At 35.9% G+C, this 20,230-nt stretch overlaps 1 protein-coding gene across 2 annotated transcripts; it reads right to left on the reverse strand.

The window, feature by feature from the left end:
• Positions 1–910: 910 nt before the first annotated feature.
• On the reverse strand, positions 911–14,652 carry LOC148850144 (casein kinase II subunit alpha-like). 2 transcript variants are annotated; one of them, XM_088945562.1, is made up of 10 exons: positions 14,103–14,652; positions 13,839–13,968; positions 10,543–10,737; positions 8,472–8,629; positions 3,255–3,345; positions 2,844–2,909; positions 1,900–1,982; positions 1,730–1,793; positions 1,558–1,626; positions 911–1,213 (listed from the first exon to the last, which is right to left on the reverse strand). In XM_088945562.1, exons 1-10 carry the CDS (start codon positions 14,450–14,452, stop codon positions 1,154–1,156), a joined length of 1,266 nt encoding a protein of 421 aa, XP_088801688.1. In that variant the 5' UTR covers positions 14,453–14,652; the 3' UTR covers positions 911–1,153. The 2 variants fall into 2 exon arrangements, with proteins under 2 accessions (XP_088801688.1, XP_088801689.1); XM_088945563.1 differs by lacking the exon at positions 10,543–10,737 and having other exon boundaries at positions 14,103–14,617.
• Positions 14,653–20,230: the final 5,578 nt, after the last annotated feature.

Raw genomic sequence — 20,230 nt, forward strand, 5'->3', positions numbered from 1 at the left:
CCCTCTTATGTATTTCAGAAGGGACCGCCCCTCTTTATATATTCTGTCATTTTTCTCTCTTTTTTGTTTTTTATAAAAAGGTGGTCATGTCACTCTCTCTCGTTTATACATGGTGACAATGATGATGATGATCGTTGGAGTCGGATCCGTTTCCATATCTTTCTAAAAATTTTCATCATTTGAGCTTCCTTCTGAAATTTTGTAAAATATGGGAGGATAAATATGACATTTCATCTTTTTCTATTAGTATTTCGCACCAATGGCAATTGTCACAAAATTTGTGGGTACTTGAAAACAATGGTAGAATTAGTCAATTTCCTAAACCATAAGAATACTTTAAAAAAATATTTTTTTATCACTTAAAAAAACTGAAAATTTGGGTTAAAAAAATAAGTCATTATTTTTAAAATAAAACTTAATTCAAACTTATTTCCCAAACACAAATAAGTGTTTAATGGTATAGTCCCAACCTGAAAAAATGGAGTTAAATAACCTAGAGTCAAATGAACAAGGCCTCTACCTGTGCTTATTTCTTAATCCAAGAATTGTTGCATTAGAAAGAGTCCCACAAAGTGGGGCAGCTCTGGGACATGTGATGCTAGTAGATTTGCATTTGCTACAAGATTGCAATATGCCATATGTGTTTAAAAGTAAAATCCGAACTCGTATTACCTTCAAGGTTGCTTCCCCCATCAGTGGAATCACTAGTCCCGTACTCTTGATAATTAATGTTCATGCTTTAGGTTTATGACTGGATTGGCATAGGGGTATCATCCAAGAAGAAAATCATTAAAAAAAACAAGGGATTACAAAGATTTATCTGAAATCAGGTTCAACAATACCATATGGCCAGGGATTTCGATTTTGGGGCCTAATGAAAAATCGAAAACAAGCAATAGCACATTAGCACTTGCAGGAACAAACCGTCCAACTACCAAGTTATAGTTGGGGAGAATTGAATATGTGTTCAAATTTTGTGGGAAGTTATATAAGTTAAATGACATTCCTGACCCAAAGATCGAGAGGGCACGGAAGGTTTAAGGAAAAGCAAATGAGTAAAAAGCACACCAATATAAATAGAAAACTACAAATCAATTACAGAAGACCACAAGGCACAACGCATCGTTTTTTTTATCGGCCTCTGGAGCTCAGGCTATTGGGTACGAGTCCTGCTGCTTTCTGCACTTCTCACAGGATAAAAATATGGATGGGCCTGCATGAAATCAAAATAGTAGCTCATCAGAGATAGCCCATAAATTATTAATGAATATGGGAGGAATATAAAACTACATAAAGTCCATTCATGATTTGATGAGATGGTATATTGGATTGAAGAAATAGTATATTAGATTGCTTTATCAAGAATGGAAGGGGCAACTGAAATCCATAGGGTATATACCGTGTCTTCATGAATTTGATTTTCTTTTTTCTTTTTTTTTTAAGACACTGTATCATGAGTTTCTAATTCGTCGGGTCCTTCCAAGAGGGCCCCAATCAAACTGTCCCAGCAAATATATGTATTTTTCATTTTTGTATATGTATATATGTATGCATTACCATTGCTTCTTTTGCAGTTGGCCTCTCTTGATGATCATATCGCAACAACTTATCAACAAAGTCAATTGCCTACATAACAAAAAGAAGTATATCCAAATTAATATAACTCGGCTGGTAATAAGGTTATATAACATTGTTCTTGGTAAAATAATTAGAAAAGGAAAACTTGGACCTCAGGCACTGCCAAATGTTGATTATCAGCATTAATGAACTTCGTCCAGGGCTTCCGACTATGCCTACAACAAAAGAAAACAGAACAAATAAATAATGAAAAATCCATCTTTCAATATCAACAGTTGTTTAAAACCATGGAGTTAATCGTGGGATTTGTATAAAAAATACCTCCCAACAAGGGCCTCAAGGTGTGGGTCCAGCTGCAGACGGTATTTTCCCAAATAAGCATTCAATTCATCTGTCCCAAGTACCTGCGAAAAAATGAGAAAATCCTTCTCATGCTACTCCTTGATCAGAAAATAAATTGGATTTCAAAATGGATTTGGCCATGGAGCCATATTCAAGAAACACGATCAGGAAGTTTCTCCTATTATTAGTTTGTTGTGGGTTGAGGCACATATGATGCATATATGCTCCTCAAATACATTTCAACCTCAAAGCTATGCATCACATCTTGCTAAAAAAACAACTTAGATGTGTTCTTCAATACAAAATAAAGCCGGAATGTCTGGCAATTAGACCCACTTTTAGTTTTGTCATATTACAAAGTTACTAGTTAATCCGTCTGTCTTAAAAATTTCACTCTTAACTGTATCAGACAAATTGTTTTAAGAATAAATAAAAATATCAGGTGAAAATTTCAGATAAGTACCATACTTTTTATATAGAAAGAATTTATAACTATATGAATTAAAATAGTTATGCAATTATGTAAATTTCATAAAAGTATGTACTATATTAATAAAATACAGAAGTTACAATAATCACTTTAGTATAGAAATGAACTGAGGTCATTAGAACTTATTTATATTCTTTTAATATTCTGTTTAAAAGAATGTTTGTGAAGCTTATGCTCCACACACTGAGGCTTACACCTGCCTCAGGCAAGAGGAATGCTTAGCATCATACCTAAGACTTCTTTCAGAGGCATGAATTTAATTATTGAAAACACGTCAGGCTTTCAAAAAACATGCACAAGAAAATTAAATGTTTTCCCAAAATTGAATCAACTGATTCAATACTCTCTGAACCTAGATACTGAATAAAGCTGCACTTGCTACTTTATTAAGTGAAACAACAAGAAATTCCAGACTCTGAGAGTTGATACATACCTTAGCTATTTTAACCAGTTGGTCATAATTATCATGCCCATAGAAAAATGGCTCCTTGCGGAATATCTGCATAGGATAAGAGTCAGGATGAAAACTGAAGAAACGGTATGCATGGTACAGTAGTGCATAAAATTCAAAACCTTCTCATCCATCCTACGCCATTGGTGAACAATGAAACAGGTCAGGACCCACTTTTACTTTTAGTGCAACTAAGAGAAACTTCCACCCCATAATCAGAATAGTTGACAAAATTTATGGATACTCAATGAAAGAGAGTTCATGTATGCAGTGGTAATAAGGCTGATTTAATGGGGCATGGTGCAACCGAAGATGCACATACTGAAATTTTCATATTGTTGTACCACATCATGAATTACAATTTTGAAGGTCAAGAGCTTGAAGAAGGCTCACCATTCCAGCAAACATACAACCAAGGCTCCACAAGTCCAAAGAGTAATCATAGTCTTGCAAATCGACAAGGAGTTCTGGGCCTTTAAAATACCTGTGAACAAATGAAAAGTCGTGATAGAGAAATGAATGCATGACAAGCCAGAAAGATGAGACAAACCAATGTTAACTCTAGGTTATCTGATTCAGTGGTCATAATTATTAAATTAATTTCATGCAAATGAAATTCCAACCAACCACTTGAATCAGGAACAGCAGAAGAATACAAATGGCCATCCTCCCACTCAAAATTACACGAACACTTTCAGTGGTCAAATTATGTGCATAAGTTCATAATTATTAAATTAATTTCATCGTTTCATGCAAATGAAATTCCAACCAACCACTTGAATCAGGAACAGCAGCAGAATACAAAAGGCCATCCTCCCACTCAAAATTACATGAACACTTTCAGTGGTCAAATTATGTGCATAAGGTTACCATCACAATATCCATAAAATAGCTGTAGACCAGATGCCTAAACACAGGGGTAGCACTGATAGATAGAGTACAGTGAGATGGTTTAACCATTTCCTTGCAATCTTCAGCCAAGAGTAAGTTGTTCCAAGTGGACAATAGGATTTGGTTTATCTCATAGCAAGCAAGAGGCTTTCGCAAGAGGGAACATATTCCTTAGAATATCCTATGTATCTCTCTATGCTGAGCCTTTGGAAAGCAAGATGAGCATATCTCCATGCTGATGCTTTTGGAAGGCAAGATGGGCTTCCTCTATTTTGATGCCTTTGGAAGGGAACATGAGTGCCTTTTTTAAGAAAGATCCCACCTCGGAGCAGTAATAGGCAAAATAAAGAGAAAAAGAATGTAAAAAGCTACCACTTTAAAAAAATTTCGGGAATGAATGGGTTGTTTTTATTTTTTCTTATAGATGTGTAAAGGTCAATCCATCTTGTAAATGGTTTCTCTCATCTCATTAACCATGTAAAGTCCCTATTCCCTAGCGTACAAGCTTTTTATAATTTCATTAACCATGTAAAGTCCCCTCAACTTCCAACTTCAAGTCTCTAACACCCAGCTGTTCTGCTAGTCTCATGCCTTATAACAGAGCCATTATTTCAGCCCTAACTGAGTTTCCCATGCCAATTGGTCCTGAAAACATAGTCACCACTACCCCTTGGTGGTTTCTATAGACTCCTATACATGCCCTTCCCGGATTGAGCATAGAGCTGCCATCAAAGTTAAGCTACAGCTTACTTACAGATAGAGGTTTCCAATCCATTCTCAAACTGTCCTTGTGTCTATCTGTTTTTGCCACTTCAGCAGTGTTTTAAAAGTGCAAGACACAAAAAAGGTGCAGGGGTCAATTTGTGCCTGAGGCGCAAGGCACAAGGTGAGGCACGCGCCTTTTTGAAGCAAGGCACAAAAATACAAAAATAAATGCTAAAAATAAAAAATAATGTCAGAAAATTCAAAAAAATGCCAAAATTTTCAAAATTAATATTAAACATAACATTACTAAAAAATATAAAGTTAAATTTTAAAATTATGTTTTAGAAAACCTATTATCTACAATTAAAATACATAAACATAAGATGTAAAGCATATTCAAATGAGAATTTAAAAATAAAATCAAACATATAAAACAATTTCAAGCATGTAAAACCTCTAATATCTTTTTTCACTCAATTGCAGTACTTCACATAGCTAATGTAATGTAAAACATATTACAATCTTGATTCTACGAGCTGCCTTTGTGCCACGCCCCTCGAGGCAAGCCCAAACAAGTTCACATTAGGTCTTAAATTCTTGGTTTTCACACAAAAAATAATGATTTTATAGTTTTAATTGCTTTTTAAGAAGACATTTTATTAGGATGAATGAATGAACTACATTACCCCCAGCCCAGCCGTTATGTTAAAAAAAAAAGCAAAAAAGCGCCAAATTTTCAAAAGGCGCATGCCTGGGCTGAGGCGCAAGGTGCATCAAGCACACGCCTAGGTGCACTAGGCGTGCGCCTTTTGAAAGGGCTGCACCTAGGACCTAGGCGAGGCGCATACCCTGAAATGCACCTTGCCTGTGCGCCTAGGTGCACCTTTTAAACCACCACTACCCCTTGGTGGTTTCTACAGACTCCTATACATGCCCTTCCCGGATTGCCCATAGAGCTACCATCAAAGTTAAGCTTCAGCTTATTTACGGCTAGAGGTTTCCAATCCATTCTCAAACTGTCCTTGTGTCTATCTGTTTTTGCCACTTCAGCAGTGTTTTAAAAGTGCAAGACACAAAAAAGGTGCAGGGGTCAATTGGTGCCTGAGGCGCAAGGCACAAGGTGAGGCATGCGCCTTTTTGAAGCAAGGCACAAAAATACAAAAATAAATGCTAAAAAATAAAAAAAATAATGTCAAAAAATTCAAAAAAATGCCAAAATTTTCAAAATTAATATTAAACATAACATTACTAAAAAATATAAAGTTAAATTTTAAAATTATGTTTTAGAAAACCTATTATCTACAACTGAAATACATAAACATAAGATGTAAAGCATATTCAAATGAGAATTTAAAAATAAAATCAAACATATAAAACATTTTCAAGCATGTAAAACCTCTAATATCTTTTTTCACTCAATTGAAGTACTTCACATAGCTAATGTAATTTAAAACATATTACATTCTTGATTCTACGAGCTGCCCTTGTGCCACGCCCCTCGAGGCAAACCCAAACAAGTTCACATTAGGTCTTAAATTCTTGGTTTTCACACAAAAAATAATGATTTTATAGTTTTAATTGCTTTTTAAGAAGACATTTTATTAGGATGAATGAATGAACTACATTACCCCCGGCCCAACTGTTATGTTAAAAAAAAAGCAAAAAAGCGCCAAATTTTCAAAAGGCGCACGCCTGGGCTGAGGCACAAGGTGCATCAAGCACACGCCTCCTTTTGAAAGGGCTGCACCTAGGACCTAGGCGAGGCGCATACCCTGAAATGCGCCTTGCCTGTGCGCCTAGGTGCACCTTTTAAACCACTGCTTCAGCCCATGTTCCTACTATGTCATTGGTTGAAAATTCTCGAAACAGCTACAAAGATTTTACCCAATGTGCCATTCCAACTGTTATAGCTTTAATCTGTTCCTCCTTGGATCTACTTCTTTCATTAAAGATCCTTTGGTTTCTTTCTTCCCAGATAGTCCAACCTTGCAAGGTAGCATAAATAACAGAAGTCATTAGGTTTGGCTTAAAGATCCATAGGGTTTGTATTAGGTAGGGGTGCAAGTGGATCAAATCATGATCCGATCCTATTTGGTCGAATTCGGATCGCCCCTGTTTGGATCTTCGGATCGATGATAGGACCCAATCAGAAATCGGATTGGATCCGCCCCATCCGATCCGATATATATTATATATTTATAAATATAAATATATAATACATATATATGTTATTTATTTATAAATATAATTTTTATATTATACTTTTAAAAAAATTTATATTATTTATTTTTTTTGTAAAAGCATGTATATATCCGATCCGAAGATCCGACTTATCAATAGGATTCAAATTCAAATCGAGTTCTATCGGATTGGATCTGACATGAATAGTGTCGGATCGGATTCAAATATACCCTGATTTGAATCCAATCCAATCCGTTTGCATCCCTAGTATCAGGGAAACATGGAATGAGGGGAAATATATGGGTCAGTGAAGGTTTCAAATGTCAAATACCAAGGCAGGAGTTGATGGAAACTAGTAATTTAACTGTTGAGAAACTAACCAAAAGAAAGAGTAAGACCAGAGTAAAAGGGGGAAAAGAAGGGAGAGAGAATATATTCATCAATCACAACCTTGGTATTCTAGCATTTCAAGATCATTCCACATCCACATTCAGATTCATCTCCTTGATTACAACAGAGCACCCCCCCCCAATAAAAAAAGGATATATTTTAATCATTATCATGATTAAAATATACATGTATCCCGCTACAATAAATACCCATGTGTATGATAATATACATGTAATGGGAGTACGGAACACTTATCACAAACTAAATGGAAGCATAAGAGAAAAGTGTGGGAAAAAGTGCAGGAGATTTGGACTCCCTCAAGAAATGTTCAAAATATTGCAATGTATTGTACAATAAGTGTCAGTTTTCAGAGTCACTGAAATGCTAAATACCAAGAGTTAGGCTTTTTAATTGGTTTAAACATTAACATTGTAACTCAAGGTTCAACATTTCATCATATATTAGGGTGTAATGTATCACATCGGGCACCACTCCAATATGCTAAATATTGAATATTCATGTGTATCAGGCTGTATCGATACTTTGAACCTTGTTTAAACTCAAATGTGCATTTCTGAACTTCATCATAATCACCTAAGACTTATCCCAACAATGTGAAATCAGCTAAATGAATCATGTTTTGTCATTCTGTTATGTTCAGTGTCACATCCATCGTCAAATTACAGGAGCTAAATCATTTCTTACTACTTCCATCTAAGTCCTTTTTCGCCTGCCCCTAGCTCTTCTAGCCCTTTCAACTTGTAACAGATCACTTCTTCTAGTGGGTACTGTAGAAGATCTTCTAGAGCTATTTTTAATTTTTAAAACTGAAATTAAAAAAAAAAAAAGGATTACCAATTGTTAAAAACTTTGGATAGGCAACTTTTGCATATCAAGAGTATCTTTGAAACTTACCCTTGAGTAGGCTGAGTATGAGGGTCCTGGTTCATAGCTAAAACTTTCCCAAGTGAAATTTCTTTTTTCCAGACAATTTCAGATTTCAGCCCCCACATTTCTTGAAAATATTACATGAAAGAATCACAACAGATCATGAGTTTAAGTTTACAGGTACTTAGTTAAACATTGAAGAAACCCTACCGGCTGAAGTTTGTTCAGAGTCTGAACTGGAGGACTCAAAGAAGAACCTTCTAGCCCATCATCCATGTACCATGATCATTCAGCATATATATATATATATATATATATATATATATATATATAGTTTACTTCCAGTACTATTGTAAATGTTATAATCCAATGGAGCCACATGAAACATCTATAAATGGTAAAGCTCCATTATGCAAAATGCACACCCAAAATTCATTTGGAATTAAGTTCTGAAATATGATAGTCAAATACAGTGAAGGTTTTAGTCAAGAGGAAACTTAACAAAGAAATATAAATATTATGAATCTACCAAAGAAGTACAAGATGCCAACACACCTTGAAGCAACACGTACATTGTACTCTTTCCCTGGATGATAGAATTCTGCAAGTCCCCAATCTATAAGGCGAAGTTTACGCTGCTCATGATCAATCATGACGTTATGGGGCTTCACATCTCTGTGCATAATACCTTGAGAGTGACAATAGTCTAATGCCTACACAGAAACAGATGGAAACTTAAAGATGATCTAAAGTCAAAATAAGTCTTTAGACTTACATCCTAATTTTTGGAAACAGTGAGTGTACATATATAAAGAACTTCTGAATAAAATGTAGAAAAGAGATCCAGTGAAATTTGCAGTCAGACTCAGAGATTTAATATCATGATCTAAGAGAAGACCGCAAATTATCAATGAAAGACGAACAACTCTAGAATGCAATCAGAGTTAATTCACATATGAGGAAGATCACACAAAGTGAAGCATGGAAATAAATAAATACTATAAAGATTACCTCTAAATAACATGATGAGCAGCCAGCTCAAGTAATTTAAGTGCACAAGGGAACATCATCTCGGAAGTATGAAGGGTTTTTTTTTATAATTAGTATGAAGGGTAATTTTGCACAGCAACACTTCTATACCCTCTAACGTACACCTTTTTATTATTGAAATATTTCAGTCATCTTTTGACAGGTCTTTTTTTTTACAGAAGACATAATCTCAGACAAAGCAGAATGAAGGACTACAATTAATTGTTAATGCAACCAACAATACTTATGTAAGAATGAGGCAAGTGATGATGTGCCAATGGCCCAGTGGTTGAGGTCACTCGGCATCCCTCCAAAATAGGAGACATGGGATCAAACCCACGGATCTGCAGCCTCTATGCAGTGTGACCAGTAGGCCGCATGAGCACCCTCCTCTGTCCCAACCCATGATTCTACTGTATTGTATACTATGTAATAGTGTAAAATCCAAAAAATGCAAAATGATGATGCAAGATTCTTGTGACAGGTGAAATTTTCTGTGTTTGAAGAGGAATAAGAAAACTGCTTAGTTTAGTCTTATAACTTTATCATCTATTTCTCTCCATTTTTTGGTAGAACAAGCAAATTCAAATATAAGCAATTCTTAATCTTACCCTTTCTTAAATAGGAAAAGCTCCAAAAACAGGTTGGATCAGATGAGATGCAAGTTGGGTTAACTCCCAAGTTTCACCTGCATCTTATTGACGCACCCCCTATCCTAGCAGTCTGCCGCTATGACTTGGTCATGCAGCGTGAAAAGGGGGCTGATATACCTGCCATGTAATGGTTCCAACCACAATCTCTGAAACCAGTTAGAATCTCAACAACATCTCATATGCTCAATTGTCTATATGAGAACCATACAAACTCTGGCAAAATTTAGCTTCATCAAGGTCCTAATGGAGTTGTCTCACCATCAAGAATGTTTTCCATAATGAAATTAAATAGATCTCCCTCAGCGTTTTTTGTTGGCACGTGGGAGGGAGGGGGGGGGGGGGATTAGAAAAGGAGGTACAAGTGAGAAAAAGAAGTGAAATTACATTTTATATTAATCTTGGAGAGGAAAGCCAACATTACTGCAACCCTACCCAACAATGCATATATAACATATATAACAGTCACTTTAGGAGCAGGGCAAATTGAATTATCCAATGACCCTATAACACTGGCATCCCTATTAAAAACGTGCCTCTCTTAAAGAGACTTCAACTAAGCACCTGCTCCCTGTTTGCCATGTAACTTAATCATTCATTTAGAAAGTAATGATACATTATATTGCAAATTTACTCCTCTAAACATGTCCATGGATCTTAATGAGATGAAAAAATTGCACATAGAAAATTTCTAATATGACCCATTACAAATTTGACAAAGTTGGTTTTCTTTTTCTGTTAGTGAGAGGGGTTGTTGGGCGGAGAATTTCTAATATGGTGACAACAATTCCACATGGTTATTGAGCATTGAATCTATATGATAAAATGGTTAAGTTGTAAAATATTGCAATAAGAAAAATGTAACCAATACACTAGATAACATGAATATACAATGTTCAGTTTTTTTCCTAACATGAAATCAATAAGGATGATAATAATGAGCTTGCCTTTAACAATTCATAGATGTAGTATCGAGTGTCATAATCTGATAGAGTTGGATAAAGCACTTTAAAATCGGTATTGTTCACGTATTCAAAAATTAGGCTAGGTGTCTTAGACTGTTGATCTCTGACAATATCCAACAATTTCACAATATTTGGCCCACCACAAAGGTTCTGCAGTATCTTTATTTCCCTCTTGATCTGCATAATCACATAAAATGAAAATAAAGCTGGGTAATCCTGGATTAAAACCATTTGAGTGTAGTAATAAAACAAAAAAGGGACAAAGGACCTGCAAATATGCTACACTAACACAAGCATCAAGTTGAACTTTGAAATAATAAATCCCCAAAGAATTGACATGTTACAGAAATCAAAAGATTGCGGTAACAATAAGGGTATAAAAAATAGAAAATGCGCATTTGTCAACATTAAAACATATTCCCAAATAAATGGGACAAAGAAGAAAATAATTAAATACTTCCTGCCTTCCACTTGTCTGACCTTCACAAGAAACTCAATAGTCCCCTTGCAAGTTATCTGATAAAACAAGCATGCATTTTATTGGATGATGTGAATAAAGTCATTATGAACATCAAGAGCAAAGTCACCAAAGTACAACCATCAAGTTTCCATTGTAATGGGAGATGACCATGTAAAACCCCTAGACGAGGCTAGCATAATAGCATAGACAAATATGCCCTGGGAAGAAAACCAGCATGCTGTGATCCTGGGGTAGGGACACCTCTTTTTTTATCACTAACTGCAACTTTCATTAAGTTATATATATGATTAAAGGGGGTTCAACTATGATATGGAAAAGATATGATATCTAAAAAATGTCTGACCAATCAACTGGAACCATAAATTTGGTAGCCAATCAGGTTTTATTTATCAAAATTCATGGATGGGTTTTGATTGGTCAAAACTCTTTGGATACCATGTCTTTCCCGCATCATAGATTTTCCCAATTAAAGGATGTGCACATATAAGTATACAAAATTCAATTTGGTAAACCCAACATCCAAAGGGGACTAAACTGGTTGTGCTCTCTTTACCCCTTTCTATAACTGCCAAGATTCCAGCTCTTAGGGAATCCCCACTACCGATAGGACTAGAATACAGAGCAATAATGTTTCCGTCCTCATCCTTGAATACTCCTATACCTGAAGGGCCCAGATTTCCTTCACTACTACCATCAAAATTCAATTTGGTAAACCCAACATCCAAAGGGGACCAAACTGAACTATGAACAGTTTTAATAGGAGTTGAACACGCCACTTCTTTCCAATTCTTAATAATATCTCCTACTGAAAATCCCTAAAAGAGCTTCATAGTCTTGACCCAATGAACCACCATAACAGTTTTTGCTTCGATCATTCGATGATGACATCCTTACTTCTTTCTTTTTCAGAAAAAGATTCTTTGATTTCTTCCTCCCAAATTGTCCAATAGAGTGCTTCTCTTACACATCTCCACAAAATTTTATTTTCACCTCCCCCCTTTGACCCTCTAACAGAAATGGAATTAAACAAGCTCTGCACATTTGATGGGGAGGTCTACCTGCAACCAAATAGAGAGAGAAACCAACTCCAGATATCTGAGACAAAAGGTCAAGAGATTAATAAGTGATAGCAGCTCTCACCATTATCCTTACAGAGGATGCACCAGTGCGGGAACAAACACCAATTAGGCCTTTTTCTTTAAAGTAAATCGCAAGTGTTACACTTTTCTGAGAAAACTTCCCAACAAAAAGCACCTATTCTAGGAGGAACTAGTTTACCCCAAACTTCCAAAACTGGGAAAGGTTGCTTATTGACAAAAGGAGAAAAAAAAAGCTGAACTAACTCTCCGAAGAAAGAAGAACAAGAAAAGACACATGAGGGATAAGGGATCCAAATCCTACTATCCCTTCTAGAGGGATCAAGTACCACCTCATCCAAGATTTTAAGCAAATAAAAAATACACTGTTCAATTCAGAATCTCTAAGTGCCCTTCTAAAGCCCAAGTTCCAACCCAAAGTAGAGTTCAAGTTAGTATGAGCTTAAAAAGTGGACACAGACTCATTTTTAAACCAAGAGAGGGAAAACAAAGAAGGGAATTACTGATCAATGCCACTTGATCCAGAAAATACATCAGCATAAGGCCATGAAACAAGGGCCAAGATCTTTGCTGACCAATGTCACTTGGTCTAGCCAGTCTTGAGCATACAACAAGTCTCCAAACTGGCCTAATTTTTTGCCAAGTTGGGCAAAGAAAACCATTTTAACCATAACCTCTTATGGTTTGTGGAATCAGCAAAAGGGTCAGGAAAAACAAAGAACAAGAAACAGCACCATGAGGCTCAAGTAACCATATCTAGACACCCTCAACAGTTGGATCAAGATGGGAATCTGACAAGTGATAATACAAGCACAGAGAAGGTGAAGAAGTGGAATTTATAGGGATGTTTTGGCCTCCCATCCACATTTTCACTCCCCTAGTCTGCATCAGCCTTATACCCGCACCTTGAAATAGAGTTTGCTCCTGGTGATAGTACCCATCCAAACCTTGCCTTTTTTTTTTCAATTCAACCCCCCCCCCCAAAAAAGGGACTTAGCAACAAGAGCTCTTGGGCTAAAATTTGACATTTGAATAGAGTATACCCTAAGGAACATCTAGGGCCCTTCCCTTTTGGCTTACAGCCATTATGGCATGCTGCAATGGAAATTTTCTGCATTTTAAACATACATGAAAGGGAGAGAAATTATTTTTTGATAAATGAAAGGGAGAGAGATTATTGCCAAGGAATTAACGGTTGCTTACTTTTATTGTAACTTATGATATTTGTACAAGTTCTAACACAATATGCTACTGGAATAATGTTCAAAATAGTAATACCGATTCTCCTCCATATGCCATATTAGGGGCCTAGAGTTCTAGATCTCCATATACATTATGACTTGGATCCAATAGTATAATGGCCATTCAGTGCTTATATGAATACTTTCATATTTCACTTCTGTATTGGACTAGGCAGAGACGAGCCGGGCAAAAACGCATCTCAACTGAACTCGTTCACAGCCATACATTGTTTCTTCAACAAGAACAGTACCGAAATCCAAACTATGTAGAAGAAAGCCATTTGTCCTTGAGGGAGCCACGGAAGGTCTCATCTTTTTCATACTTTTAAGGCACGAGCACCATAACAACCAATAAAAAACTCAGATATTGAAGAACGCTTGTTTATTGAGAACCCACTATACAGAAATGGGGAATTTTTTGAATATTTAAGAAAAAAAAGAAATGAGGCTGTAGCTCACCTTCTTCTTCTTCACGGGTTTGAGAATTTTTATAATACAGCGTTCGTTGTTGGTACAATGAACACCCTCGAATACTTCGCTGTATTTCCCTCTTCCCACCTTTCTCACCACCTCATAATCATCCTGGTCCCTAAACAAAAAAAATCAAAAATAAAAAAATAAAAAAAAAAAGAGAGAGAAGAAAGAGAAATCAAAGACAAGCTGATTAAACCAAAAGAAAAAGAAAAGAAAAATGGATTTTCTTTGGGGCAGTTGTGAGTATACCCCCATTGGACGGTGAGGGACTCATAGTCCCAATATTCCTTGGGCCGGAGGACATTAACGTCGGCATAAACCCTAGCCTTGGAGCTAGCGCCAGGCCTACGGATGGATTTCCCGATCTTCTGCGCCAGGTTTTCCGGTATAGCCGATAGACGGTGGTGATACGATGGATATTGTTGCTGGGGATGGGTGAGTGGGGCCCCGCAGAAGATCCTACGGCAACATAGAAGACGTGGCGCTGTGATTTCTCTTCCTAGTACTACCGGAGAAGGCGAAGAAGAAAATACAAGTGCCCAGACGGAGAGAGAAAATAGTCGATGTTGAGAAATTAAACGCAAAGGCCTTACGGCCATGAAACAGGGGGAATAAATAGTTGAATAACAAAGAAGAAAGGAAAAGAACCGGCTCTCTCCCCTCTTACCACCTTTTTGGATTTTGCTTCTACCCCCAATCCTTGTTTTTTTTTACTTTTTTAATTAAAATAAAGTAACAGCAGACGTTCCATCGAGCTCTCGGATACGGGCATTCTGTTTCCACATAGCTGCGCTGGCTCGGAATTTTCACGTTCCAACTTCCAATAAGAGCGCATCCCCCGTGCGAAGCGTTTGGTAACGGACATTGTGGAGAGCCGAGTAGCGCCGAACCAAACCATGAAAAATGCACTGTCGCGTTGGCCCGGACCATTTTTATTTTAGAGCCAGTTTGGGAGGGGTAAGATGAAAATTCAACTAATCTGGTTCAGCTGCTTTGGAGCGCATTGAATAAGCTAAAAGAGCCGTTCAAATGATTTACTGACAGTCGGCTCTCGGGATTTTTCTTTAAACATAGCTTATAGCTTATAGGTTGTCAATGTGGGGTCCACCTTGGAGACCCAAAAGCTTCTGCACCTCTAACCGTCTAAGCGTCACAAACTGCCTATGTTTGGTGAAAAAATAATAATAACATGGAGCCAAATCAGCCAATTGAAGGGTTTGTTCACTTTAGTGTATTTGATTAACTTAATTAAAGCGATTGTAAGATTCTCTGACTTTTAACTAGGGGTAGGGGATGAATATTGTTCGGTTAAAATAAAAAATTTCGGTTATTTTAGTTTTGATTTTTGGGTAAGGCTGTCAATGGGTTCGGGTCTATCCGATAGAATCGAACCGACCGCACCAATTATGTTGGTTTTGGTTCAAAATTCTATCCCATTGGGCCAGTTCGGGTTCTTTATTGTGTATCTCGATTACTATTGGTTCGATACCAGTTTTGGCTGTCCCTGACTGATTAAATATTCAATAATAAGACCAAGTACCCGCTTTTATCCTCATAGCTTTCATGGCATTCTTGAAGTTTGTATTATAATAATGTCTATAATTGTAATAGTTTTTACAAAATACTAGATTTTAACAATTTTGAAAGGTTATTTATTTACAAGTCATTGAATAAAATGTTATTTGTTTACAAAAAACTACAGATTTTAACAGTTTTTAAGTTTAATCGGTTCTTATCGTGCCAGACCCGATTGTCCCAATAACCGGTGGGATCAGTACTGGTTCTAATTTTATCTAACTGTTAGGGTCTGGTTCGGTTCTGGGTCTATTGATTTAACAATCGATTCAGAACGGTTTTACCTTGTCTCAAATCAGACCCGAACCGTTGACATTCCTATTTTTGGGTTTGATTATTTTGGTTTTCAACTAATTCAGTTTTATAAAATTTTGGTTTTGGTTTCAATTTTCAAGTTAAGATATTTGGTTAATCGAAAAAATCGAATTAACTGTATTTCATAATATAATATATATATATATATATATATATATATATATATATATCAGTTATTTCGACTTTTTATTTCAAACTTTGGTTTTAATAATTTTGGTTCATTTGGTTATATATTAACATATGTTAATATATTAAAGAAATTTGGTTTTTTCAGTTTTAGTTCAGTTTTCCATTTCAAACTTTGGTTACCATCTCAATGTTCTCAATGTACGGGGCTATTAGGACCTTGTGTTGGTGTTGGGATTAGATAATTAATAATTAATTAATTCTCATGATATAAAAATATTATTTCTCAATGAAATATAAAATTAATTCAAAAAAAAATAATTATTAATGTTAATTAACTAATAATTAATATATAATTACTAAAGAGTAATAAAAATATTATTTAATATTTTTTATTTAATAAATAAATGAGAAAATAATTATTAGTAATAATTAGTAATACAAAATAGAAATTATTAATTAATTCATAAAACATGTTAACTAATTAATATTTAATCAAATAACTAAAATTAAAATATTAGTTCTTAATTAATAATTAATTGATTAATTATCGATATTAATTAATTAATTGTATTTAATAAATGATAAAATATTAACTAATAAAGAATATTACTAATTACCTAATTAATTGATTAATAATTGTTATTAGGGTTGATTTTCCCACTATTTCCCCTTTTGCAACAAAACAAGGGAACAAGAAAAATTTTCATCCATATTTCCTTTCCCATCCCATCCCATCCCATTCCATCATTTCCCATCTCACAAAAATCTTTCCTCAAACCAAACACAGCCTTATTCGAACATAAAAACATGGTTTTCTTGTTGTTGTTGACCCGGATAGTTAGACCATTTGGCTTTAAAACTTTCAATTCAATTGGTTCCGTTTTACCCTAAAAACAAAATTTTGCCAAAAAAACATTGCCTTGGTTAGCGGCCCACTGACTTAGTCAACGGCTTTTAATCATTTATTATTTTAACTATTTATTTATTTTTAATTTACAATGAATCATCTATTCGGATTGGACGGTCGAACTACTGACCCAGAAAACTGGTACCCGTGTCCAAAGCAATTCCTGATCAGTTTTTAAAACATTGGATGAAAGTTAGGAGCCAACACATACATAGACCCCGAATCTAGTGATCACAAATTATAATGCCATTGTTTTGTACACATGGAACCCACACCCATGCATGAAAGTATCAAACATTGGCTTGTCTACTCTATTGGATGTGCAATCGATTATACACAGCATTGCAAGCAATGGATTTGGAGCCCTTGCTTGCTTGAGGCCGAAATGAGAGCTAAACCTAGCTTAATTGGCCTGGTGGGGGGTAAGATGATGTTTGTTTACTAAGGTTGTTCACTACCCCAATAAAAATAGGTAATGCTTGTTGACAATAGCTTAATGGCTTAAGCTGTAACTGAAGTCGGCCGAATTAGCAATTTAGTATTTTACGTTGCTTGGAGTTCTAGCTTTTGGTCTAAGCCATTCAATTTTTGACAAAAACCAGCTCAAGTCTGCCCAAGTTATACGTCTAGGGTGAACAATCAGTTTATTTGGTTTGTGGAATAAATCGGTTTTTTTTTTAATGGGCTAGATCTATCAATGGGCATAGAACCGATGGTCCACGGTTCCAAACCAACAACTCAAAAAATGACCATATGGTAAAATGTAAATGGTGAGAATAAATGCACACACAATCCATGCAACCAAAACTTGCACACCTCATCTAAAAAAAACCCATAAATATAATGCACTCTCTTGTACATCTTCTAAAGTCACATCTCTATCTCTCTCATTTTAAATCAACTAAATACCACATAGTTGTTGGTGGAGTATTTTTCTTAAGAAAAAAAGAGGGCATATTCATTACTATATAAACCTTTCTTCAAATCTAACCAAATACCACATGGTTGGTGGTGAAGTATATCCATCCAAGGTTCGATTATGATATTGGAAATATATTATCGTAGAAAAACTCATAAACAATGAATATATATAAAAGTGGTAATTAATCATGAGGTTTTTGTCAAAATTCATGGGGGAGGGGGTGATTGGTAAAAGCCATTACGGTATCATGTTTTCTTGGCACATAAGTTTTTCAACCCAATCCCAACCCTAAAGGTGCAAACCTCGGGCTTGAATTTGGCCATGCTTAAACTTAAGCCCAGATTGGCCCAACCCAAACTTAATCCAACACAACTCAGGTTAGGCATGGCTCGGGCTAGGCCGGTCCGAGTTAGTTGGGCTTGGGTGGATTGGTCAGTTTGAAAAAATTTATGTATATTTTACATAGTCATCTTTTATTGGGCTCTATGACCCAATTTAAGAGTAAAATTGATTGAAAATATATATAAATTTCATTCACAAATGTATTTAAGCATACTTTATACATGAGCACAATTAGATAAAAGATATTTTTTATAAATATAATATACATATGTATGTATTTTTAGCGCAAGCTTGGATTGGGTTGGGCTTGAGCTATCAAAGGCCTCAACCCAATCCCAACCCGTGTTTAAGTTAGATCCGGGTTTTTTGCCCCATATCCATGCCATATATCGCCCAAAAATTTAGGCCCAACCCATGGAGAAAGTCAGGTCGGGCCCAGGTAGGCCACAGTCAAATTGTACCCCTACTCTCAACTTGCCACCTCAGCCCCCTTGTTTGTCCCACCCATTGGCACTCATGATTTATATGAACTTTTAAATTAGGGTAGAATAACATGTAGTTTTACTAAAATAACCATACAAAACCTATAACTTGGTACATCTCTAACGATTCTTTGAGCCAACCCTTCCACCACAACAATCTTACCCACACTAAGATCTCCAATCAAAACTGGATTAATGTTCTTTGTTCTTCTTATAATCCTTATCACTCTTCGTCTCTACTAGCTTCCCACTTTGCTCAACAAGGTCACGAACACAAGTCTCTAGTGCCTGAAAATGGGTGTCACCGGAAGCACTTTCTGATTTCACTCTTGCCACACTAACCCCAGCCTCCTTTAGGAGATCTCTGATTTGGGAATGCTCAGGAAGATCGAGAATCAACTGATCAACGACAGGATGGGTATTGCCGCAAGATTTCTACAACGATTGGGCTCGCCTGATTACCTTAATCAAAGAAGTGCTTGAGGAGATCTCCAAAAAGAAAAGAAAAGAGTGTTGGGATAATTTCTCCAAGACATGAATCTCTGAGATTGACGCGTGAGAAACTGTCAGAATACAACTTTGCCATCTAGACTTCAAATGGCGGAGTCCTCTATAGCAGCGTTTGGACTTACGGCCTCTACGGGTTTGCACACTATCTCCATCTCCATGGCATGAGTCTGAACTTGATGGAGCTTCACGGGTGGGAGATTGAAAAAGGAGAAAAAGGGTGATAATTAGCAAATAGGTTATTCAAGTTAAAGTCTATTTTAGGGTTATTTTAGTAAATTTTTGTGAAATTATATATAAAAGGGTAAAATGGGTATTTAGAAAATAATACATCAATCAAACATTTTTCGTTTGGGAAAGTTACAGAATGGAGGTTTATGTTGAATTTTCTAAAAATTTAGGAGTTTTTTATTAAAGTAAAACTTGAGGGGAGATTTTTATGATTGTTAGAAAACATAAGGGAGGTTTCTGTATATTACCCTTTAGAAGTTTAAATTATCTCTAACTGGAAATCACATTTCTGCCTCACAACGCCCCACAGCACATCCCCGCCATGTATTGGGAACATCTCCCAATGATGACAACATCAGCTCTAGTACTATCATCGGGAGATGTTCCCAATACATGTCAAGGATGTGCTATGGGGCATTGTGGGGCGGAAATGCGAACTCCTCCAACTCTCCTCTATTCTCTCCACTTTCCCATAAAAATAGGACCCTAACTTAGTAAGATTTGGTTTCCCAAATCAAACAATATGTGAATATAGGGGAAAATCTATGATGCGGAAAAGATATGATAGGGGAAGAGTTTTTCAGATATCATAGTTAATGCACGAACATAGTGATTCATCAAATAGAAAAGAAGGGGGCAAGGTAAGTATGAAGAAAAAGGAGATCAATGGACGGTTTTTGGTTTTTGTTTTTTTAGTTGAAGTTGAAATCATGAATTTAAATTTCATCCAGCCATAATCCAAATTTCAATCTATTTAAATTTAAAATGCAAAATTGAGCGACTCTCATTGGGGGTGTAACTTGAATTTGGTTTAAACCAACTAAGCAAAAAAAAAAAAAAACATTTGAGTTGGATATGGATTTAATTGGTTCAATGAAGAGTGTCATGGCTCCTTTTGCCTCAATTTTCCTAACCGTAACAAATCTCGTGCAAGGCTCCCTGCCAACTAAGGTGGTGTTTGGCATCA

The sequence above is a fragment of the Nelumbo lutea genome, chromosome 5, assembly GCF_056320005.1.
Source record: "Nelumbo lutea isolate HS-2025 chromosome 5, American lotus-T2T, whole genome shotgun sequence".
Classification (NCBI taxonomy): domain Eukaryota; kingdom Viridiplantae; phylum Streptophyta; class Magnoliopsida; order Proteales; family Nelumbonaceae; genus Nelumbo; species Nelumbo lutea.